Genomic DNA, 25,793 nt, shown 5'->3' with positions numbered 1-25,793 from the left:
AAACTGAATGAGCAAAGACTGAGGTTTTATGTATTGGTCGTGAAAGGCTGTTGTTGTTGTTTCCATCAACAATAGTGTTAGATGATGTTGTGATTCCAGTATTGCACCAGTGTAAATACTCAGGGGTTGTTCTGGACTCAACATTATCATTTAAGCCCCAGGTCAAGTCAGTGGTGTCTCAGGTAATTTTTAAACATCGTCTTTTTTGTAGATTAAGAGATTATTTATCTGTGGATAATTTCAAGACTATTATTAGTGGGATGGTGATCCCTGTTAATGACTACTGTAATGCTTTGTATCTTGGTTTGGCAAAATGTGTGGTCCAAGAATTACAAGTTGCTCAGAACGCGGCCGCAAGGATCATTGTAGGTGCTTCAAAAGGGGATCATGCTACACCAATTTTACTTAATTTGCATTGGTTGCCTATTAATGCTCACGTCGAATTTAAGATCTTATGCTCAATTTTTAAGCTTTTGAAGGACAACGGACCATTGGTGCTGCACTCTTCATTGCAGTATTATCAGCCTACTCGAGTGCTACTGTCCATGGATAAGATGTGTTTGGATGTGCCATCCTTGAGTATTGTGAGACTCTCAGGGCACCGTAGAACTATCCTGAAAGTACAAGGCCCAATGTGTTGGAATGCGCTGGTGAGATAAGGCAAGCACCAGGTATTTTGCAGTTTTGAGATAAGGCAAGCGCCAGGTATTTTGCAGTTTAGGAAGATGGTGAAAACTAGGCTATTTGAGCGAGTGTTCTTTTCATAAGTGAGGCTGTTGGTTTTGTTTTTGTTATAGTTTTACGAACATGATTTTAAGTCTTATAGTGTGTATAATTATTAGTGTTTCTATGTTCATGTCTGAATTAGTTTTCTGATGTTTTTTTAAAATTTTATGTTGTATTTTTTTTTTTGAGTGATTTTATTATATATGTTTTAGTGTTATCCACATAGAATTGCTGGATATGCAGGTTAAAATTTTTAAATAAATAAATGGTTCATTTTGAAGCTGGGCAGTCAGGATTGGCCCAGTATTAGGTGATAAATAGTTAATTGGTAAGATGAAGGAATGCAGTATTTCTGAGGTAAAAAAGTAGTGCTCTTCTGCAGTCTGAGCCTTATAAGAGCTGCTCCACTGTAGAGGCATGCGGAAATGGGAAGAAAGATTGCAGAACTGTTGTTTGGTTGAGGTGGAATTCTGAGACTACCTTGGGAAGAAACTTGGGAAGAAAGGTGTGTTTGAAGATGAACTCGGTTGAGAAGAAACTGAGTGCAAGGATAGTAGGTGACCAGAGTCTGGAGCTTTCTGACTCTTCTGACTGAGGTAGTGGCTATGAGAAAGGCTGTTTTCCATGTGAGGTACCTGATGGAGACTGTTCAAAAAGTTCATAAGGCTCCTTCATGAGTTGGTCCAAGGGAGGTAGTTGAAGTCCCAGGGAGGTAGAGGGTCATGTAGCAGAGGACAAAGATTTGTTAGGCAAGTAAGTAAAACCAAGAGGAAAAGAAGGCCGCCTTGGTTCTCTGTAGTGGCTGAGAAGATAAGGAATAAGAGATTAGCTTTTATAAAATACAAAAGATTGCAGAAAGAGGAAGAAAGGCAAAAATATCTGGAAAAGTTAAGATAGGCTGGTCAAGAAGTCAGGAAAGCAAAGATACAAATGGAAAAAAAAAATAGCTGACTTGGTAGAACAGGGAGACAAAACATTTTTTAGATATATCAGTGATAAGAAGAAGTACAAAAGTGATATTGTGAGACTCAAAAGTGAAGGGGAGGAATATGTAGAAGCTGATAAAGAAAAGGCTGAATTGCTTAACAAATATTTCTGTTCTGTGTTCGTAGCTGAAGATCCAAATGCGGGACTGCAGAAGACAAATGTGAATAGGGATGGTGGAGTGGTAAATTCCGATTGATTTTCAGAGCGTTGTGTTCGTGAAGAGCTAGCTAAAATAAAAGTAGATAAAGCGATGGGATCGGATGATGTACATCCATGGGTGCTGAAGGAACTTAGGGAAGTTCTGGTGACTCCGCTGACTGACCTTTTCAATGAGTCTCTAGAGTCAGGAGTGGTACCAGAGGACTGGAGAAGGGAGGATGTGGTCCCTCTCCACAAACATGGAAGGAAGGAAGAAGTAGGGAATTACAGGCCAGTAAGTCTGACTTCTGTGGTAAGCAAATTAATGGAAATGCTTTTAAAACAGAAAATGGTGAAGTTTCTGGAATCCGGTGGATTATAGGACCAGAGGAAACACTAGAGGTAGGTCTTGTAAGACAAATCTGATCAATTTCTTTGACTGGGTGACCAGAGAATTGGATAGAGGGAATACACTAAATGCTCTTGGGATGGGCCCCAAAGAGACGGGTTGGGGCAGAAACTAGTTAAGTGGAACACAACAGAGGGTAATGGTCAATGCAGATCGCTCTGAGGAAAGGGATTTTACCAGTGGTATGCCTCAAGGTTCTGTTCTTGGGCCTGTTCTTTTTAACATTTTTATAAGCGATATTGCTGAAGGTCTGTCAGGTAAGATTTGCCTCTTTGCAGATGATATCACAAGAGCGGCTCACAAGAGTTTGCCTTTTCACTGGTGCCCTAGGACCCATTGACCTGAGGCTGCCTATGACAATAGTGGTATAGATGATAGTCTCCTCAAAACTGGACTGTACAGCAGTGGCGTACCTAGCATATGTGACACCCGGGGCCCATCATTTTTGACCCCCCTCCCCATTTATATGAAAAATATGATTTTTAGTAACAATCCACATATCGCACAAGAGTGTACCTACGAAAAGGCAGCATCTTAAACACTGCAGTGAGCACTAGAACACCAATACATACATTGTAAAACTAAACAAGCCAGATCCTGTACAGTCAATGCTATCAGAAAGCCATGTCCTTTCATACACACAGACAGATACACCCTCGCCCAATATGGAATAATTACAAACTAAAAATAGAAATATGTAGACAAAAGTTAAACTGAACCGCCAAGAAACCAGACTCTGCATACAATACAACATTACAACACCACAAAAACAGTAATACATGTCCTCTAATACTGTGCAAAATATAAAGACAGTAGATGTAAATTTGAAAAAACTGATTCATAACAATCACCACTTTACAAATTAACAAATAAAAATAAAACAAATAATGAGAAATAAGAAAATACCATTTTATTGGACTAATCCCTGTAAGCTCGGTCCCCATCCCCGCAAACCACCTGATTCCATCCACACAAGCCTTGAATTGTTTGATATGGAACTTATTATATTAAAGTATAAAAAGAAACAATATTCTGTACAATTGTCAATTTATAAATCAGTGTCTTCTCCCCATTCTCTCTTCCCCATTTCCCTTCAGCATCCTCAGCCCACTCTCTCTCCACTTTCCTTCAGCGCACGCACATAAAAACAAGAAAGTAATTTGATATCATTTTCATTCTATTAATTCATAGAAATTAAAGTCTAAATAATGCCAGTCACATAACAAAACATGATTTTACAAAAATAATTCCCTTCACAGTCAAGCCTGCAAGGATTAATAGATGTCTTTCAGCAGCTCCCCTCCCTCCCTCCCTCCCCCTTAACTTCATGGCCAAGTCAAAATGATCTACCAACACTAAAATTTTAAAAACACAAAGCACACTGTACGCAGAGAAAATGTTAATTATCATTTATATTCCGCGGGTTTTCAAAGAGGTCAAGGCAGATGATTTTATGCAACGTCACCTCAGTAACAACTATACAAAAATAGACAAATATACCCCCTCCCTCTTTACTAAACCGCGATAGCGGTTTTTAGCGCAGGGAGCTGCGCTGAATGCCCCACGCTGCTCTCAACGCTCATAGGCTCCCTGCGCTAAAAACCGCTATTTCAGTTTAGTAAAAGGGGGCCATAGTGCAAAATATAGACAACATATATAAATTCTCAAAACGGACACATTTTGATCACTAAATTGAAAATAAAATCATTTTTCCTACCTTTGTTTGGTAATTTCATCAGTCTCTGGTTGCACTTTATTCTTCTGACTGTGCATCCAATATTTCTTCTCTTCTTTCAGCCTCCTGTATGCTTCCTCTCCTCCAGACCTCATTCCCTCCCCCAACTTTTTCTTTCTTTCATCCTGCCCCCTTCTTTCTTTCTCTCTCCATGTCCCCTTTCTTTCTGTCTTTCTCTCTCTCTTCTTTCCCCATTTCTTTCTTTGTTTCACCCTGCCCTCTTCTTTCTTTCTCTCTCCATGCCCTTCCTTTCTTTCTGTCTGTCTTTCTCTCTCTGTGCCCCTTTTTCTTTGTTTCACCCTGCCCCCTTTCTTTCTGGCTCCCTGTTCCCCCTCCCCTTTCTTTCTTTCTCTCTCCCCTCTGCCACTGCCATTGGGAAAATGCTGCCACCGCTGCTGGGGAATGGGCTGCTACTGCCGCCATCGAGAACAGGCCGGCTCCGAATTCGCCCTGCTTCTCTTCCCCGCAGGGCTGACCAACTCTTTGCTGCCCAATGTCAATTTTAAAGTTGGAGAGGACGTTCCGGGCCAGCCAGGCAGCGATTGGCTGGCCCAGAACGTCCTCTCCGACGTCAGAATTGACGTCAGGCGGCGGTCGGCCCTGCAGGGAAGAAAAGGGAGAATTCGGCTGGCTTGTTCCCGATGACAGCAGTGGAAGCCTTTCCCCAGCAGCAGCCTATTTCCTGGTGGGTGGCCAGCTGTGCACCCCCTTGGGATGTGCACCTGGGGTGGACCTCCCCCCCCCCCTTGGTACACCACTGCTGTACAGTGTAAAGCCTTGCAGATGATTCAAAATGCTGCTGCAAGGTTAATTTGTGGTATTAGAAAGTTCGAACACATAATACCTTGGTTGAGGAAACTCCACTGGTTACCTGTACATTCATGTATTATTTTCAAGACATTAGTACTGGTGTTCAAAGTCATTTACCATGGGATTTCCTGGTATTTATCGCATGCTATGGCAATCTATCGACCATTTAGAACTCTGTAGTCTGGGGGATCCAAGATGGCTGTGCGATAGTTTTGGCGTCTCTTACCTTTCTCCATGGAGCCGGACAAAACTTTTGAATCTTTTCCTCGCTGACAAAATGCCTCATACCAAGCAGAAAGGAGCTCCGACATCTGTTCCCTCCCAGTCTATGAGCTTAATGCCGGTTCAGCAGACCTTGGAGCGGCATTTGACCCAACTCTCTACCCTTTCACTGAGAGAAGAGGGCCCAGCAATAGGCTTGAACGATGGAACATCCAGTCTTCTGGGGCACGAAGTATCTCTGTCCCCTCCGGATTTCAGTGCACTGCCATGTCCAGCGATCACATGGGTTGTCCCGGTGGTGAGCCCAGGGGCGGAAGTCACAGGACTGGGCTCCAGCTGGGAGGGAGGCACATCTGAGGAAATGATCGCCGAAGAAAATCTCTGGAGCAGCAGCGAGTTTTTCACAGCTTTCAACTTCCGCGGTGGTGACCCTAGAAAGCATTTGGCAGGTCTTGCAAAATCTGGACGGTATGTTGGCTAAATCAACTCAAGAAGTACTTAACCTATCTGTAAAAGTAGATAATCTTTCTAAAAACTTTGAGAAATCTAAACATGATTCCACAGAGCAAATGCTGCAGGTTAAAACTGATATAAAAGACCTAAAATAAACAACAACCTTGATTAAGGATAAGATCATGGTCCATCGAAAGCTAGAACAATTTGAAAATCATAACAGAAGATTAAATATTCTTATACTGAATTTTCCTAAATCACCAGCCTTAAACCCTTATGATTTCTTCAAAAAATATTTAATGGATGTACTTAAGTTTCCTAAGCATGCTATTCCACCACTAAATAAAATATACTACATTCCAACTTTTCCTTCTAAGGCTGTTGAGGAAGGAAATTTGGTGTAGGAAAGAATTGAAAAAGGTGAACTATCTGCTATCTTGGAAGATTCCCTTTCTGAAGTAAAGGAAAGGGCAACATTACTAGTATCTTTTGTAAGCTTTACTTCTGAAACTCACAAGTGACTTTTTCTGGAGAAAGAATTTTGATTTATCCAGATATTTTGAAAACTACACAAGATCATAGAAAATAATTTCTTACTATGCGAGATGAAGTTAAAAATTTGGGGGCCTCCTTTTTATTGGCATACCCCTGTAAATATTTGATTCGATATTTGGAGGTTAAGTATACCTTTTTTGTACCATTACAATTACGTGCCTTTCTAGACCTTAAAAAGATTTCTAGTGATTTACAGGCTGAACATATGGGTTAGTTAATCGTATACTGCTTTCTTAAATCTTGTTTTTCTTTATGAAAATTCCCTCCATGGGTTTATTGGATCTCCTCCGTTTAATGGTGGTCTAAGAAAGAAAATATTTTGAAATGTTTCAATAATAAGTTTTTTCATATGTATAATATACTTTTTCTGTTTTTCTGCAGCAAGTGTTCTACTTGTATATTATTGCAAATTCAATAAATAAATAATGGGAAAAAATGGAACTCTGTGGTCTGAGGGCACGATACAATTGTTGTTGATGGACTTTTCAAAAGTACACTATGAAAACACGAGATCTTCTGCTATTTCCATCATAGAAGTAACTGTGGAACAAATTAACAGGACTGCAAAGAACTCTTTCAGATATTCAAAAGTTCAAGAAAATGCTCAAGACTACACTTTTTGTAGAAGCATTTCAAAGAATGATGATTCTGGTTTATTCAGGTTTTTGGATTAACATATAATGGAGCGCTGTGAATTAACTGTACCCATTGAATTATCTGAAATGTTTGTTGTTTGTATAAATTTTGTTTTGTATGTTTCTATTTTATGTATGTTGCTATTTATAAAGCCACCTAGGAATAGGCGGTTGAGAAATTTTTTAAATAAGTCAAATAAATAAACTCCTTTGCAAAACCGGGTCTACTTTTGGGTGTTAGTTGGGTGCGAATTAGGTGGATGCAACTTAAGCGTGTCAGAGACATCCACATATAGATGAACATGGCTTCTATTTTTTAGGGTATAGAGGACTCCTCTTTAATAATAATAGAAAAAGATATTTAATAATACATTACTCAAGCAAAGCACGATACAATGTATTTGCATGCTAAACCTTACTCCCAAAGTTTAAGAAAATAAGAGAAGCCCTACTCACAATGGCTGTGCCTCAGACCAAGTAGACATGACTGATGCACAATCTTGACATCATTGTGAGATCATCAATATATACCTAGAGAGGATATTGTCACAAAAAAATAGGAATATGTGCAGGGATACCTGACCATACTAGGGATTTGAACCCATGACCTGTGGAAGATGGAAGCAGTGCCTGTAACCACTGAACTACATGTGCTTCCTTTTAGGTATGAGTTCCTGCCATGTGAGACAAAATATATAATAATTGGTTCAATGCAGAATTATTAAAACTAAAAAGGGCCTTCAGACGGATGGAGACGATTTGGTTGAAATCAGGTAAAGTAGAAGATAGAACTAACTGGAGAATGAAACTTAGAGAATATAAAAATATGATTACGGAAAAGCATAGTAGATATAAGGAAAAGATAGGAGACGTAAAGGTAAATAGTAGAGAGCTTTTTAAACTGGTTCATGGGCTATTTGAGACGGACTCTAAGAAGCATCCAAATAAGGAAAATATTCCATCTGCTGATGATTTGGCAACATTTTTTAAAGATAAAATTAATGGCTTACAAACTGCTTTTTGTAGCCAAAACAAGAATGATCAAGTCATCAATTTTATTAATCCGATAGGACAAGAGGGAATTAGGATAGATATGATGTGGGAAAAATTTGCTATCCCAGATTGGGAACTTTTTAGCAAACTATATTCAAAGTATGCAAAAAAATATTGTCATTTAGATATCTGTCCAAGGAATGTATTGATGAATGCCTCGCCTACCTTTACAGCTCATCTCTATAAATGGATTACTTTTCAATTACAGTCCGGACAATTTGAAAAAAACCTAGGAAGTATAATAATAACTCCTATAGTAAAAAAACCAAAAGGAGTCACTAGCGAAAAAAAACTATAGGTCAGTTGCAAGTATCCCATTATTTGAAAAACTAATGGAGGGACTAGTAAATGCCGAATTGGTAAATTATTTAGAGAAATATAATATCCTACATGAAAATCAATCTGGGTTTCGTTCTGGACACAGTACAGAATCAGTAATAACATCACTATTAAATCAACTCACCATTCTGTTCAGTATTAGTACAAGTACCCTGATCCTGCAATTGGATCTAAGCAGCGCTTTCGATTTACTGGATCATGATCTACTGTTAAACTGCTTGGACTCAATCGGGATCAGTGGTAAGGTACAAAATTGGTTCAGAGGATTGTTAGAACAAAGAACATATAAAGTGTTTTCCGATGAGAAATATTCTCCCTCTTGGAGGAACTCATGCAAAGTACCGCAGGGTTCTCCTTTATCCCCAATGTTGTTTAATGTCTATTTAGTGTCCCTGGAAAAACACACAGATTTACTATTCAGGAAATATATCTCAGTCCTATGGAAGCTTCGTACCATGAAGAAATTTTTTGACGAACCTTCTTTTCTTCTATTGGTACAAACTTCCATTCTGAGTATTCTGGATTATTGTAATATCATATATTTAGGGGCTTATAAAAAAATACTCAAAAAAATTGAGACTGATCCAGAACACTGCGGTTCGCCTTATCTTTGGCATAAAGAAATGGGAACACATTACCCCTTACTATCAAAAACTTCATTGGTTTTCATGCACTGTTTGCAGTATGTTATAAGTTCACTATTGTCCCCTGAGGAAGGCGACGGAGTCGCTGAAACTTGGATCCTAGTTGGGACTTTGTTTTAGCATTTTAAGGATTTCATCATTGTTTTATGGTGTAAACCATTAATAAAAAGACATTGTGACAAGCTGAATTTGACATCTCCAGTACCTCTTTTTGTTGTTTGCTTTAGTATGATATATATATATATTTTTTTTTTCATGTGCTTTGTTTGAGTAATGCATTATTAAACATCTTTTTCTATCATCATCAAAGAGGAGTCCTCTTTTTATCCCCCAAAATAGAAGGTTTAGTATGCAATATATATATTTTATCATGTGCTTTGTTTAAGTAATGCATTATTAAATATCTTTTGACCTTAATATCAAACTGGAGTCCTCTTTACCCCCAAAAAAGCTCTGTTCACCTATATAGGGACGCCTCTGGCACACCTAAGCGACGCCTGTCACGTCCACCTAACTTGCATCCAACTAATGCCCAAAAGTAGACCTAGTTTTGTAATGCCTACATTATAGACGCATTAGGACGCTGAGCGGCATGCGATTCTGTAAATAGACGTCTGTATGAAATCCATGCCCATCTCATTAGGTACAGCTTTTTCTGATGGGCATCCTCGAAATTGTGGATGGCTATTTTGTGAATCATGCCCAGCCTTTGGACGTCTAACTTTCAATTATTGTTGTTAACAGTGGCGTACCAAGGGCGGGGCGAGGGTGCGGACTGCCCCGGGTGCATGCCCTAGGGGGGTGCACAGCTGACCAGGTCCAGAACATCCTGCCCTACTCTACCAAGGGACCTGCACTTCAGTGCAGCTACTGGTCCACCACCTCCCACGTACTTGTTCCGGAGCAGCAAGGTCCTGTGATGACTGCGTCTGCTGGCTCTGCTCCAGAACAAGTGACGTCAGAGGGGGGTGGACCGGCAGCTGCGCTGAGGTGCAGGAAGGTCCCGTGATGACGTCTGCTGGCTCTGCTCGAAAGAAGTAACGTCGAAGGGAGGAGGACCGGCAGATGCAGGGAGTTGCTGCAAGGTCCCATGATGACTATGTCTACTGGCTCTGCTCAAAAGTGATGTTGGAAGGGGTGGACTGGCAGCTACAGTCATTGCGGAACCTTGCAGCAACTCCCCGCATCTGCGTCCACCACCTCCGATATCACTTACTTCTTTTGAGCAGAGCCGGCAGCTGCAGTCATCGCATAATTTGGAGGGAGAAAGGAACATGGAAGGGTGATGGAGGGAAAGGAGGCAGGGTGGTGGAAGGAGAGAAAGGGGCAGATGCTGATGGAATTGGTGTGCAGGGAAAGGGAGAGAGACATGGGGAAGGATACTGGATGAAATTAGTTTGGAGGGAAAGCAAGGGGGCAGATGATGGAAATGGGGAGAAGGGAGAGGAGAGAGTGAAAAGCCAGACCAAGGGGGTGTGGGAGAAGGAAGGAAAGGAGAGAGATGCCAGACCATTAGGGAAGGGAAGAAGATTGATGCCAGACCAATGGAGGTGAAGAGAGATGGAAGGGGGAGGCATACAGTTTCTAGAAGGGGCATAGAAGGAAAGATGCCATATAGAAGGAGCAGAGAGAGGGCAGACAATGGATGAAAGGAAGAAAGTGACAAGAAGATGAGGAAAGCAGAAACCAGAAAAGACAAAGGTAGAAAAAATTTTCTATTTATTTTATTGCTTTAGGGGACATGCGTCACTGTTTCTGTGGTGTTGCATTTTATGGTTCAGTTTAACCTTTGTCTACGTATTTCTATTTTATCCCCCCTTTTACAAAACTGTAGAGCATTTTTTAGCACCAGCCATGGTGGTAACAGCTCTGATGCTCAGAATTCTATGAGCATCTGAACTGTTACCACTGTGGCTAAAAAATTAACTATAGTTTTGTATCAGGGGGAGGGGTTAGTTTGTGATTAGATATTCCATGCTAGGCGAAGGTGTTTTCTGTGTTCTGTGTGTTCGAAAGACATGGTTTTCTGTTAGGAATGACTGTGCAGAATTGATCTGTAGTAGCCTAGCTTGTTTAGTTTTACAGTGGATGTATTGATGTTGTATTGCTCACTGCAGTATGTAAGATGCTGCTTTTTCCTAGGTACACTTTTATACTATGTGTGGATTGTTACTAAAAATCATGTTTTTCATACAGATATGAGAGGGGATGTCAAAAAAAATGATGAGTTCCAAGTGTCACATATGCTAGGTACACCATTGCATGTTAAAGTTGTTAATTGGGCTTATTATCCAATTTATCTGGAAGCCTAAGTTGCTGGACATCCATATTGTGAAAGCCTAACTTTAGACGTCCTTTACAGGATTTGCCCCTTGTTGTCTAGCTGTTTTTGAAGACAATAATGTGCTCCCCTAGACATGGAATGTTGTCCAAGTGCTCCTGAACATAGGTCAGAGCCTTAGCTAAGCTTGCATATGCATGCTATGGATACTAATGATATTCTTAAGGTCACATCAAAAGTATCAAAAACTGAGCATGCTATATACTTCCTGGTTTCAAGAAAATTGTTGGAAAGATGTTGAATTTATGTGTTCCTCAGGAAGATGTTGCTCATAGAAAGTTGTTTTGCACTTTGAAAAGTTCTGCAAATGAATTTGTCTAAAGTTCTGCCCTCTCTGCCAGGTGGAATACTGGCATAGATCCTTGAGCTATTTACTTGAATGCAGACTCTACAAGAAGGGATTAATGCTGGAGCTCGGGTCTATCAAAACCTGGACAAAATTGAATTCTTTATAAAATGTCTAATTTATGTTGAGCAACTGGGATTAGTAGTGGTGATTTCCTGTTCATAAACATGGCATCCTTCATCAAATTATGAAAAGGAACTGATTGTTGTAATTGTCTGGGTCTTAAAGCGTCTGAATAGGTAGAACTGATGTTTCAGCCACAAAACCACAGTATCATGCCTGAAACATCGGTTCAACCTACCCAAATATGGTGGGACCTGGACAACTGCCGGACACCAGCTGTGGAAGTCTAAAAGAACTTACGAAAAGGAAGTTTTAAACAATCCTTTGGTCACTCCTTGTAGTCTAGAGCATCCATTAATTCTGCTCTTGGTTCTGTTTCTAACTCCATTTTAATAGACAACACTTGCCCATCTGCCTAACAAATTTTATGAAAGATAAACTTTCAGGTGGAGATGGTTTGCGAGAAGGTGGAGGAGAAGGGTTCGATGGTATCCCATAAGATTCTTCTGCAGAGAGCTCTGGATAGTCAGAGAAGGAACACTGAGTAAGGTCTAAATCGTATTCCTTGATGTCATGCCTCGCAGATGGAGAACATTGAGTCGGATGTTGAGGTAAAGCACGAGGAGAGCATTGAGGTGAACGTTAATGGTACTGACGAGGAGAGCATCAAGAAGTACTTTGAGACTGTCGTTGAAGTGAATGTTGGTGTCATCCTGATGAATGTATTGAATGGGACGATGAACTATGTTTCCTTGAAAATGCAGGTCTTTTTGACATCGAGCATCAATGGTGTGGAGTCCGAGATCGATCTCTGGATGTTACCTTGGAGCGTTGCTTGGGGCAGGTACATGCACCATCTGCTTTTGTAGCATACCAGCCGGCTCCCTCTGTACCAGTTCTTTGTTCTGGTCTTGTAAAGATGGTATAACCACAAAGAATCCACTTGTTAAAAGTACAGTCTAAATTCATACAAATTCATTCAGGGTAAACAAAATCTTCAAAATTTATTATTATATCATCAATTTTCATTTCAAGCATCATCAATCATTAAAAAATTTGTGCGACGTTCTCAAGCTTTGCTCTTGGTTACGTTTGCTTTGTTCTCTCGCCTGTATGATTCTTCCTCTTGATAAAGAAAGTCATCGAAACACGGCCTGTGTTGAGGAGGAGGACATTGGGATATTTTGTGGAACATTGGATGTTTTTTCTGATTTATGAACTTCGTTGGATCACTTCATTGGATTTTTGCACTTGCACTTTATTCACTTGGATGATTTGGGATTAGTTTGCACATGAACTTTTTGGTTTTTTGCTTCATCGGATGCCTCAGGACTCCACTTGCCTTGGCTTGTCTTCTGAGGTCATTTATATTGAAGTTTGAACTTATTCTGGACAAGTGATTCATGAAGCTTGAACCCATTTGAGATAACATTACATTACATTACATTAGTGATTTCTATTCCGCTTGTGCCTTGCGGTTCTAAGCGGATTACATTAGAAGATGGCTGGACATTTCCAGGCGATGACACTACAATTATTTGTATAACTTTACAAACTTTGCAAACCTAACTTTACTTAACTTTTCGTACATAACTTTACATAACTTTACGTACATAACTTTACATAACTTTACGTGGAGTTACTTTGTGTTACTTTACATTATCCTTACCGTGCTTGCATAACTTGCATTAAGTTTACATAATTTATCTTACATAATTTATCTTACATAACTTTACAAGACTTTACGTAGAGTTATTTTATGTTATTTTACCTTATATTCCAGTACATTGCATAACTTACATTACATGATATTACAAAGCATAACCTTATGTTATATTACAACGCATAACCTTATGTTACTTTACATAATATTACAACGCATAATCTTATGTTACCAAAAAATCGTCTGTTCCTAGGTTGCTATATCTGATTTTTTCGGTATTTGGGGAGACTGTGTTTCTAGATATGAATTGGCTTTACGCCCGATGCAGCTAGATTAGATGTTGCCTATGGGGACGAAGTTGCAGTTGGTTGTGAGTTGCAGTAGGTTATGAAGGGAGAGGAGATGATGGTAGATTATAATATTGGGATGTGTTTTTTGAATAGTATGGTTTTTATATCTTTTCGAAACGCTTTGTAGTCCGTAGTTGTGGTCAGCAGCTTGGATATGGTGGGGTCAGTTTTCGCGGCCTGTGTAGCAAGTAGGTTGTCATATAGCTTTTTGCGTTTTGTGCCTTTGAGTGAGGGGTAGGTGAATGGAGTCTGGGTTCTCCTTACTCTAGTTGAGAGGTTTCGGGTTAGGCGGCTGTTTAGGTAGAGAGGTGCTGTTCCGTTTAGTGCTTTGAATAATAAACAGTATAGTTTGAATTGAGTTCTTGCTTGTATCGGTAGCCAGTGTGAGTCGAGATAGGCATTAGTGATGTGATCGTATTTTCCTAGCGAGTAGATAAGTCTGAGTGCTGTGTTCTGTACTGTCTGTAATTGTTTGGTCATGTAAGCGGGGCAGGGTAGATAAAGGCTGTTGCAGTAGTCTACAAGTCCTAGTACAAGTGATTGGACTAAGATCCTGTATTGAATTTTGTCAAAGAATTTTCTTATTTTTCGCAGGTTGCGCATGGTGTAGAAGGCTTTTTGGATGGTTTTGTTAGTATGAGTCTGCATTGTGCATCTCCTGTCTATTGTTACTCCCAGGATTTTGAGTGCTGGCTGTATTGGGTATGTGATTGCATTTGTCGTCAGATCAGTTAAGGTAGGTTCTTTGTCTTTTTCTAGCAGCAGGAATTTGGTTTTATCCGTGTTCAGTTTCAGTTTGTGGTTGGTCATCCATGTTTCTACCGTTTCCAGAGTTATTTTCAGTCGTCCTGATGAGTTGGGGTCTTGGGTATTGAAGGGGAGAAGGATTGTTATGTCGTCTGCGTAGCTGAATGAGACTATATTTAAGGAGTCTAGAGTGGTGCCCAGTGACTCATGAACTCTATTATTATCTTATGTATGCAGTGGACTCCTTTGCTGTTTTTGACTTATGTATTTTCTATTTATTGTGTTTTCATGTGTGTGTTTGTCTGTGTGGCATGCGTAAAAAAAATTTTAATGATTGATGATGCTTGAAATGAAAATTGATGATATAATAATAAATTTTGAAGATTTTGTTTACCCTGACATAGCTTTTGTATGAATTTAGACTGTACTTTTAACGTGGATTCTTTGTGGTTATACTTTTGCTGGTTTGAATCCCTTGTGTGTTGTTGAATTTAATCTCTTCTCTCAGTGATTTTGCTTGTAAAGATGGTGCCAATACCGATGTTGCATACGGTACAGAAGGAACGGTTTGAGTCTGATATCAAGATGTTGGTGACCTCGATGCCAAGGCATGCCTCAGAGGAGGGGCCAGCTGCAATGATGGCGATCTTGTCTCAGTGCATCAAAGCTTTGAATGCATCGATGTAGTGGATGTTTAAGATGAAGCCAATGGCATGCCTTGAAGGGGGGAAGAGTGTTTGTACTTATTAGGCTTTTTATGTGAATCGCCAGTTTGAAACAGCATCGATGATAAAGAGGGTGAACACAGTGTCAATTTTGTTGGTATTGGTACTTGACCTTTGGGCATCGGTGTCAGAGTTTGCAGACATTTATGATGCTCCCGATGATGATCAGAAAAGCTTTTCGAATTGTAGCTGTCTGGCCTTGAGCGACTTCTGCAGTTTAGAGCAGCACTGGTTAAGAGTTAGGGTGTTGTTCAGGACCGAGGCAATGGACATGCCAATTATTTGGATCAGTAGCCAAAATGGTCCAGTTACACTTGGTGCACAACTTGAAACTGCTTGGAGCCTTGGACGTCGAGGGGAACACAGCCGATGCAAGGTCAAAGGACTCAATCGTCCAGGGTGGTTGAGCATACTGTAAATCAAAAAATACTCAATATACCTGGCCTGAAAACAGGCTGAGATGAATCCAAAGGCCCAAAACAAAAAATCAGTCAAAACTCTGTTGGAATGCCACAAAGGAAACACAAACACTCAGGCTTAGAGTCGACAGGAGGCACTCCAAATGAATGGTCTCTCCCTCTTTTTATTGAGAATCATATCTCCATTAATTACTTAGTTAATGCTCTACAAGGTTATAATTTCATAATGCATTTACAGTGAGGATTAAACCATTGTTTATCTATATCATGTGTCTCTCAAAGCTACTATCTCACGTGACATATGAATACATAATCCTTTGTGGCATTCCTACAAAACTCAAAAACTTTGAACTGGAAAAAAGATAAAACAATAAACTATGAAGAAAGTAAATGAAAAAAATGAACAGGAAAGCACTGAAAAACCACAAAGGTTTTATGCATTTGGAGAGACTCCAAAAACATAGCTTCTCAGATCTGTGGGAAACTGAGAACTGATGGTCCCGTGAGCCAACTTCGGTTGGAAAGACACTAGCGCATGCACAGTATGGGTGGTCTTGACACCTTTCAGTCTTTTATAGTGACAGTACACTTTTGCATTGTCCATATGAGGCTCCATGGATGTCATCACCCACATGTGAGAATATGCTGCCTGCTTGTCCTGGGATAAAAGAATTTGCCACGGCACTGTTACTGTCATAAAAGAAACTAATATAAGTTTAAATATGTTTATTTTATAATTATTATTTTATTTGCTACTGGTCTTGCTTTATAATGTTAAAACTACAAGGGAACTCACTTATCCAAGGTGATAACTTATATCAAACTCTTTCAATGATCACCTTGTTTCTTTATATGAAACAATATTTACTTAAATCCACTTTCAGCTGATGTTGTTTAGTGAACACTCAGACCCACAGCTAAGGTCCCAGTGAAAAAATCAGAGCAGCTGTATGAGAGACCATCATTGTTGTTCACAGTCTCACCCACCATGCAAATACTAAATAACATAAAATGAAGTAAAACAAAAAACCAACTTAGCTTTGAATGATGTGGGTAATTAACACAACTGCTCCGGGCTCCTCCTTTATTCATATTACTGCATGCACATACACTGCCGACCCCCCAACCTAGGTTTCACCCGCTGGCTTCTTCAGGAGGGGTGCTAGAAATACAAAATAACTAGAATCAACACTAAGCACATCAGCTTACACTACCTCCTAAATATACTTTTAAACTCTTCAAGTACGTTGTTAGTGACGATTCAGAAGGTGGTGTGTATATAAGGCGTGGCCTGCTGGTGTGCAATCCGTTGCCAGTAGCGTGTCTGTGTGCAGTTCGGAGTGCCTGTTCCGGTAAGTCGTAGAGTGAATGTTTGTAATGTGTACCGTATTTTCACGTAGATAACGCGCACCCGTGTAAAACGCGCACACGGGTATAGCGCACGGAAAACACAAAATTATGTACAGAAATTTTTGTATACCGCGCATGCTGCCCGACTCTCCTCTCCCCCTTGAAGTCCTGTCCCCACCCTGAAAGCCTGATGCCCCCCCCCGACGTCCGATTCATCCCCCCCCCCGCAGGACCGCTCGCACCCCCACCCCGAAGGACCGCTCGCACGCACCCCCACCCTGAAGGACCGCTCGCACCCCCACAGCCTCCCGACCCCCCCCCATCATGTAGAAGCTCCTACCGGTGTCCTGCTGCTTCCCCTCTTGCCCCGCCGACTCCCCGACACGATCGGGGCAAGAGGGAGCTCAAGCCCTCTTGCCCCAGCCAACCGCGGCACCCCCGACACGATCGGGGCAAGAGGGAGCTCAAGCCCTCTTGCCCCAGCCAACCGCGGCACCCCCGACACGATCGGGGCAAGAGGGAGCTCAAGCCCTCTTGCCCCCCCCGACTCCCCGACACAATCGGGGCAAAAGGGAGCCCAAGCCCTCTTGCCCCGCCGACTCCCCGACAATATCGGGCCAGGAGGGAGCCCAAGTCCTCCTGGCCCTGGCGACCCCCCCCCTAGTTGTTCGGGTCAGGAGGGAACCCAAACCCTCCTGGCCTCGGCGACCCCCTACCCCCACCCCGCACTACATTACGAGCAGGAGGGATCCCAGGCCCTCCTGCCCTCGACGCAAACCCCCCTGCCCCCAACGACCGCCCCACTCAAGAACCTCCGACCGCCCCCCCAGCCAACCCGCGACCCCCCTGGCCGACCCCCACGACACCCCCACCCCCCTTCCCCGTACCTTTCTGTAGTTGGCCGGACAGACGGGAGCCAAACCCGCCTGTCCGGCAGGCAGCCAACGACGGAATGAGGCCGGATTGGCCCATCCGTCCCAAAGCTCCGGCTACTGGTGGGGCCTAAGGCGCCTGGGCCAATCAGAATAGGCCCGGGAGCCTTAGGTCCCTCCTGGGGGCGGGACCTGAGGCACATGGTCGGGTTGGGCCCATGTGCCTCAGGCCCCGCCCCCAGGAGGGACCTAAGGCTCCCGGGCCTATTCTGATTGGCCCAGGCGCCTTAGACCCCACCAGTAGCCGGAGCTTTGGGACGGATGGGCCAATCCGGCCTCATTCCGTCGTTGGCTGCCTGCCGGACAGGCGGGTTTGGCTCCCGTCTGTCCGGCCAACTACAGAAAGGTACGGGGAAGGGGGGTGGGGGTGTCGTGGGGGTCGGCCAGGGGAGTCGCGGGTCGGCTGGGGGGCGGTCGGAGGTTCTTGGGTGGGGCGGTCGTTGGGGGAAGGGGGGTTTGCGTCGAGGGCAGGAGGGCCTGGGATCCCTCCTGCTCGTAATGTAGTGCGGGGTGGGGGTAGGGGGTCGCCGTGGCCAGGAGGGTTTGGGCTCCCTCCTGGCCCGAACAACTAGCGGGGGGGGGGGGGGGTCGCCAGGGCCAGGAGGACTTGGGCTTCCTCCTGGCCCGATATTGTCGGGGAGTTGGGGAATTGGCGGGGTAAGAGGGCTTGGGCTCCTTTTTGCCCCGATCGTGTCGGGGAGTCGGAGGGGCAAGAGGGCTTGAGCTCCCTCTTGCCTCGAACGTGTCGGGGGTGCCGCGGTTGGCTAGGGCAAGAGGGCTTGAGCTCCCTCTTGCCCCAATCGTGTCGGGGAGTCGGCGGTCCTTCGGGGTGGGTGTGCGGGTGCGTGCGAGCGGTCCTGCGGGGGGTGAATTGGACGTCGGGGGGGGGGGAACTATGTAAAAAAAAATTTGTACAACGCGCTCATGCGTATACCGCGCAAGGGTATGCACGGTTTGTAAAAACACGTATAACGCGCGCGTTATATGCGTGAAAATACGGTACTTGAAGAGTTTAAAAGTATATTTAGCAGGTAGTGTAAGCTGATGTGCTTAGTGTTGATTCTAGTTATTTTGTATTTCTAGCACCCCTCCTGAAGAAGCCAGCGGGTGAAACCTAGGTTGGGGGGTCGGCAGTGTATGTGCATGCAGTAATATGAATAAAGGAGGAGCCCGGAGCAGTTGTGTTAATTACCCACATCATTCAAAGCTAAGTTGGTTTTTTGTTTTACTTCATTTTATGTTATTTAGTATTTGCATGGTGGGTGAGACTGTGAACAACAATGATGGTCTCTCATACAGCTGCTCCGTGATTTTTTCACTGGGACCTTAGCTGTGGGTCTGAGTGTTCACTAAACAACATCAGCTGACAGTGGATTTAAGTAAATATTGTTTCATATAAAGAAACAAGGTGATCATTGAAAGAGCTTGCTTTATAATGTACATATCCATAGGGTGCAACCATGTAAGATGTGATATATTATTTTTTCCTACTGTTTCTATGCAAAAAATGCTTAGTTCAGAGGTTCTTAAATTATTTAGTATACCAATCCAGATCTTTCTTTCTGTTTATCTGAAAAATCACCTCCTCCAGAAGATGAAGCAAGAACAAGTCTCAGTGATTTTATTTTGCAAAACTATAGTCAATACTTCCCACTTTGCTACAATTTTATAACCACAGCAAATGCTGCCCAATGCTATTATCTTGCAAACAGCAACCAAACATTACTGTATTGTTCCTCACAATTTACCATTTTGGTTTTGTTGACTGCTCTTCCATAATTCCACTCCATGGCAAACTGGACCCACCATATTGTCACTGCATCCAAATATTTAATGTTGGGCCATGTCCGGGCACCATCATTGAATATCTGAGTCTTAAGTGGACCCAGAAGTTATATAGGTACCAGCCGACATGCAGAGTACTGGTAATAGCATATGTAAATATAGGTCTGCTTTTCCTGCCATCATTTCTGCCCTGTTAGGTATGCTGGCACTGGCACTGAATATGACTGATACATGCATATATGCCATCTCCGCCCTACCTCCATCCTCAGACCAACTCAGATTATACCAGGGTAGTGAGAACTGTCAGCAACACTACCCAGTTTGTCACTGAATTTTGATGGATAGCTGGCTAAGTGCAATTCAGTTGCTTATATCATTTTCAGTTATCAACCTTTTCACTATCTTATTAGATTCATTTTCAAACTAGACCTTTTTTAAAGCATTAACATTTTATTTTGTGTTATGACACCCTACCCGTCAGATGCAATCATTCCTTCTGCTCCAGCTTCCCCTCTCATAACCTGTAAGATGAAACTGTGATTGGCTGACGAACAGAGAAAGTACCACTTTAATATAACATGTGACTGAACCAGAAGCTTTTTTTGAAATTTTCCTAAAAACTGTTATTCCCTTTTAATACATCACCACTTTCATCAATAGACCAACAAAACTGAGGTGGAACCATATATGTTAACAAATATATAAATGTAGAAATCCCTAAAATCTTAGTAAGAAAATGGAATCTATTTATAAGTTAAATGGGTATAATCTATCTATAGTTTAAATGGGTAAAATCATGGTGAGGGGAATTCCAATAGGTGATAATTTAGGTTAGAGGACAACCAAAATCAAATCTGCAACCAAAACTCATTGCTTGATTTCAGCCAAAATTGAAAACAATCACTAAGGCCCTACCTCTCCCTCCCCTCCTACCAATTTACCCATAGGTCCCCTCACCCCAGCCTACCTTACAATTGCTGGTACTCAAGTGGTTTAGTTAATTAAGGAGCAATCCTCATAGCAGTTCAACTGTCAAAATGACTGCCACAACCTCTAGGTTTTATTCAAGGTGGTGGGGGGGAGGACTAGAGGAACTGGGGGCTGGACCTATTTGAGGGAACTACAGGAGACAACAGTCAGCTTTGTTTTCAGCCAAAAATACATTGGCATTTTTGACTGAAAATGAAACAAGGTTGAATGTAGAATCTGGGCTGATTTCAGTACCAAAACCAAAGTTTTGTCAGCTTCTGATGTAGGTGTGGACTTGCAGGAAGGGGGCAAAAAGAAAAAGTGCTGCACTGGATAGGGAGAGGAAAGAGGAGGCGGTGCTGGACCCAAGGAGGAGGAAATGAGAGATATGGGACTTGCGGGGAAGGGTAGAAGAAATAAGCACTGTACATGTGTGAAGGGAGGGAGAGGTGCCCATCCCATGAATGGGAGGAGGGAAGGAAGGTGAAAGAGGTGCTGGATATAGGCAAGGAGGCAGAAGAAATGCTGGATTTGCAGTGGGAAGAGGGATAGAGAAATGCTGGATTATGAAGATGACAGAGAGCGACAGGAAAGATGCCAGATAAGGAATATGCCAGACCGGGAAGGGGGAGATAGTAAGAGACATGTTGGACTGCAGGGAATGAAAAGGAGAGGAAGACATGCTGATCTGGAGAGGGAAGAAAAGAAAGACAGAGAGAGATAGTGTGTACAGAATGGAAGAAAAAGGGGGCGTTATATGTTAAAGATCATATTAAAGCTACACAATTGCAGGATCTACTGGGTAAAGAGGTGGCACTGTGGGTCAAATTGGAAAGAGGGAATGGAAAATGTATTTACATTGGTATGATATACAGGCTTCCTTCACAGATGGAAGAAAGTGGATATTTAATAGAAGACATTCAAAATATAGCTGTAAAAGGTGAAGTACTACTAATAGGAGATTTTAGGTGGACAAGACTGGATTCTGTATAAAGTGTTCAATTTGTGTGGAGTCACTGGCACAGATAATGGAGTTTTCCAGTTCTTAAAAAAAGCCTCTTGATCTTATTTAGAGGCACTCTGATGCAGTCTTTAGGCCACTGCTTGTAATCTAAGGCCTCCATGAGTTCTGCCCTGGGTTCTTCTGCTGACTCTATATTAATAGGGAGTGCTTATAACATCTATCTGATTAAGTTGCTAATGGAGAGATTATCAGGTGGGGATCAGCATAAAGGAGGTGGTGGTGAAGGATCCAATGGTATCCCATAGGATTCATCAGCAGAAAAGTCTGGGTAGTCATTGTGAGATATATGAATCAGATTCTACAATGTCAGCTCTTTTCGAAGAGTATCGAGGCAAGCGTTGAGGAAAGCATTCAAAGGAGCATCAAGAATGGGAAAATGAGCATCAATGATAAGTTGGTGTGCACCGTTCTCTGGAAGAGGAAGTATGGGTTTTGTGTCTCTTTGACCCAGATGTTCAACATTGAGGAGCCTGAGATCAATGTTTTGATGGACTACGTGGTCAATGTTCGGATTGGGTTGAGGCTGAATGGTGTTGGAAACTGTACTGGGTGAGACTGCAATAGTCTAGTCTAAATCAATCTTGCAGCAATGGCACTGGTACTAATATTGGTAAGGGTACATTAAGAACTGACTATGCAGGGTATTGAGCTGTCAGGGAACTCAAACTTATTCCAGTCCCATCAGACCTGAGAGGACGAGCGTTAAGCATTGTTTTAAACTAGGGCTGTATATATAATGCGTTAATAATTTTAATCACGTTAAAATTTCTTAAGGCGAGTAAACTGCTCCCCCTGTCCCCATTTTCTACCAGCTTCTCCTCTTACCTTTCCAGACCCTCCACAGCCCTCTCTCCTCTGCTATTCCTTCAGCTGCCTCTTGGGGGTCCTAAACCCAATCACACTGCTGTGCAAGCAAGCTGTTTTTCAGCCGGTCTGAAGTCTCTCTCTGTAGCTTTGGAAAACAGGAAGTTCTATCAAGAGAAGCAGAATTTCCTGTTTCCCAATGCTAGAGAGAGGCTTCATACCAGCAGAAAACCGCGCAATCAGTTTCAGGACCACAAGAAGCAGGAGAAGGAACAGCAGAGGAGAGAGGGATGTGGAGGGCCTGGAGGGGTAAGAAGAGGTGCCATGAGGAAAAGATGTAGATAGGTGTGCCAGTACAGTGACAGCACTGTTTAAAACCCGGGCATGGCAGTGGGAGAGACGCTCACTCTCTCCCGCTGCCAAGCGAACCCCCAGCAGTGGGAGAAATGTCCATTTCTCCTGCTGCCAAATGAAACCACGCCACAAGCAGCGGGAGAGATGCCCATTCTCTCCTGCTGCCAAGCGAACTCCCCTCCTTGCAATGGGAGAGATGCCCATAACACCCGCCTGCCTCTGACCCCTCTCCACTGTACCTTTAATTAGGTGGCTGACTGGAGGGATGCCTACTCCCTCCGGCCAGCTGGCCCACATCTTCCAAAATGGGACTTCTCCTCCCTGGTGCATCCTGGGATGCACCAGGGAGGGTTCTGGGGCTGTGAGATTAGCCCAGATAGTTTAAGGCCCCTACTATGGGGCATCTGAGCAAATTAGAGCCTTAAGCTCCTTCCCAGTGTATCTGGGGAAGGGCCTGATGCTCTGATTTGTCCAGGTTGTATAAGACCCCTCTTACGGGTCTTATACAACCTGGGAGGGGAGGGGCCTTAAACAACCTGTGCCAATGAGAGCCCCAGGCCCCTCTCTGGTGTGCACCGAGGAGGGGAAGGCCCATTTTAAAAGAGGCAGGCCAGCTGGCCGGAGGGAGTTTGCATCCCTCTGGTCAGTAACCATATCTAAGATTTTCCATTTAAGATCTTTTAATGTATGATGGCATAATTTCCAGTGGCAAACCAGCCGGTCAGCCATCTAATTAAAGGTATGGGAGAGTGGGGTCGGAGGCAGAGGGGGTGTTGTGATGCAGCAGGAGAGAATGGGCATCTCTCCCGCTGCTGGAGGGGGATTTCGCTTGATAGTGGGATACAGTGGATATCTCTCTAGTTGCCACACAACACCCCCCCCTACAGCAGGAGAAATGCCCACTCTCTCCTGCCGCCACACAACAACCCACCCACCCCCCCACAGCGGGAGAGAGTGGGCATCTCTCCTGCTGCAGGATGTGGGGATGTTGGATGGCAGCAGGAGAGACTGAACATCTATCCCTCTGTTGTCGTGTTTTGTTTTGTGCGCTTGTGCCTATCATTATCACCAGCGATAGGCAAATGCAAATTTAGCAAGTCTTCACTATATATACCGCTTATCAACAAGGGATCAAAGAGGAAAAAGAATAAAGAACTGGCATGGCTCACTGTAGAGGTTAAGGAAGCGATCAGAGACAAAAAAAACCTCGTTTAAGAAATGGAAAAGGTCAAAAACGGATGAAAACTGGAATAAGCACAAACAACATCAACGTAGGTGTCATAAGGCGGTAAAAGGGGCCAAAAGATACTACAAGAAAAAATTAGCCAAGGAGGCAAAAAACTTCAAGCCATTCTTTCGATATATTAAAGGGAAACGACCCGCGAAGGAAGCGATGGGACCGTTGGATGACCAAGGAATAAAGGGAGCGCTAAAGGAGGACAAAGCAATCACCGATAGACTGAACATGTTTTTTGCATCTGTATTTATTGAAAAGGATACACACAGCATACCGGAACCCATCAAGCTATATGCTGGAAGTGAAAACGGGAAACTGACAGGGTTAACGGTCAGTCTAGAAGAGGTATAAAGGCAAATTGATAAGTTTAAGAGCGATAAAACCCCGGGACCGGATGGCATCCATCTGAGGGTCATCAAGGAACTGAAAGGGACCATAGCTGAACTGCTTCAACTAATAGCCAATCTGTTGATCAAAACAGGAAAGATTCCGGAGGACTGGAAGGTGGCAAATGTTATGCCGATCTTCAAAAAAGGTTCAAGGGCAGACCTGGGAAACTACAGACCGGTGAGTCTGACCTAGGTACCGGGAAAGATGGTAGAGGTGCTGACGGACACGGTCTGCTGAGGACCAGTCAGCACAGTTTCAGCAAAGGCAGATCATTTTTGACAAACTTGCTGCACTTCTTCGAGGGAGTAAACAGGCAGATAGACAAGGGCAACCTGGTCGACATTGTATATCTGGACTTTCAGAAGGCGTTCGACAATGTTCCGCATGAATGACTACATCGGAAAATTGTGAGCTATGGAATCGAGGATGAAATACGTGGATTAAAAACTGGCTGGAGCATAGGAAACAGAAAATGGGGGTAAATGGACAATACTTGTATTGGAAGAGCGTCACCAGTGGAGTGCCGCAGGGCTTGGTACTTGGACCCGTGCTCTTTAACATCTTTATAAACAATCTGGACTTAGGTACGGACATGCGAGGTGATTAAATTTGCGAACAATACGAAGTTATTCAGAGTAGTGAAGACGCAAGGGGATTGCAAAAATCTGCAACGTGACATAATCAGGTTCAAGGAATGGGCAGCAACATGGCAGATGAGGTTCAACATGGATAAGTGTAAAGTGATGCATGTCGGTAACAAAAATCTCATGCATGAATACAGGATGTCCGGGGCGGTACTTGGAGAGACCTCCCAGGAAAGGGACTTGGGAGTTCTGATCGACAAGTCAATGAAGCCGTCCACACAATGTGCGGCAACGGCAAAAAGGGAGAAACAGATTGCTAGGAAAGATAAAGAAGGGGATCACGAACAGACTGGAGAAGGTTATCATGCCGCAGTACCGGGCCATGGTGCGCCCTCACCTGGAGTACTTCATACAGCACTGGTCGCCGTACATGAAGAAGGACACAGTACTACTCGAAAGGGTCCAGAAAAGAGCGACTAAGATGGGTTGGAGGGGCTGCCGTACAGTGAAATATTAGAGAAACTGGGCCTTTTCTCCCTCGAACAGAGGAGATTGAGAGGGGACATGATCGAAACATTCAAGGTACTAAAGGGAATAGACTTAGTAGATAAGGACAGGTTGTTCACCCTCTCCAAGGTAGGGAGAACGAGAGAGCACTCTCTAAAATTGAAAGGGGATAGATTCCGTACAAACGTAAGGAAGTTCTTCACCCAGAGTGGTAGAAAACTGGAACGCTCTTCCAGAGTCTGTCATAGAGGAAAACACCCTTCAGGGATTCAAGACAAAGTTAGACAACTTCCTGCTGAACAAGGACGTATGCTGGTAAGGCTAGTCTCAGTTAGGGCGCTGGTTTTTGACCAAAGGGCTGCAGCGTGAGTGGACTGCTAGGCATGATGGACCACTGGTCTGATCCAGCAGTGGCATTCTTATGTTCTTATGTACTCTCTGCCAACCTCATTTACACGAGCGTTTTTTGGAGAATGACTTGCTTTTTAAAATTCACT

General features: G+C 43.1%; 1 protein-coding gene across 7 annotated transcripts in view; it reads right to left on the bottom strand.

The window, feature by feature from the left end:
* CCDC7 (coiled-coil domain containing 7) overlaps positions 1-25,793 on the bottom strand; it is a 730,660-nt gene that overhangs the window by 402,284 nt on the left and 302,583 nt on the right. For all 7 annotated transcript variants that reach the window (XR_004538163.1, XM_033931492.1, XM_033931495.1 and 4 more), the window contains one exon: positions 19,902-19,948. Coding sequence is in view for 6 of the 7 variants with exons in the window: in XM_033931492.1 (XP_033787383.1) it covers positions 19,902-19,948 (47 nt within the window). In the remaining variant the exon portion in view is untranslated. The remainder of the gene's footprint in view (positions 1-19,901; positions 19,949-25,793) is intronic.

The sequence above is a fragment of the Geotrypetes seraphini genome, chromosome 2 (assembly GCF_902459505.1).
Source record: "Geotrypetes seraphini chromosome 2, aGeoSer1.1, whole genome shotgun sequence".
NCBI classification, from domain to species: Eukaryota; Metazoa; Chordata; class Amphibia; order Gymnophiona; family Dermophiidae; genus Geotrypetes; species Geotrypetes seraphini.
Note: the sequence above shows the minus strand (reverse complement) of the source record. Positions and strands in the feature narration are given on the sequence as shown.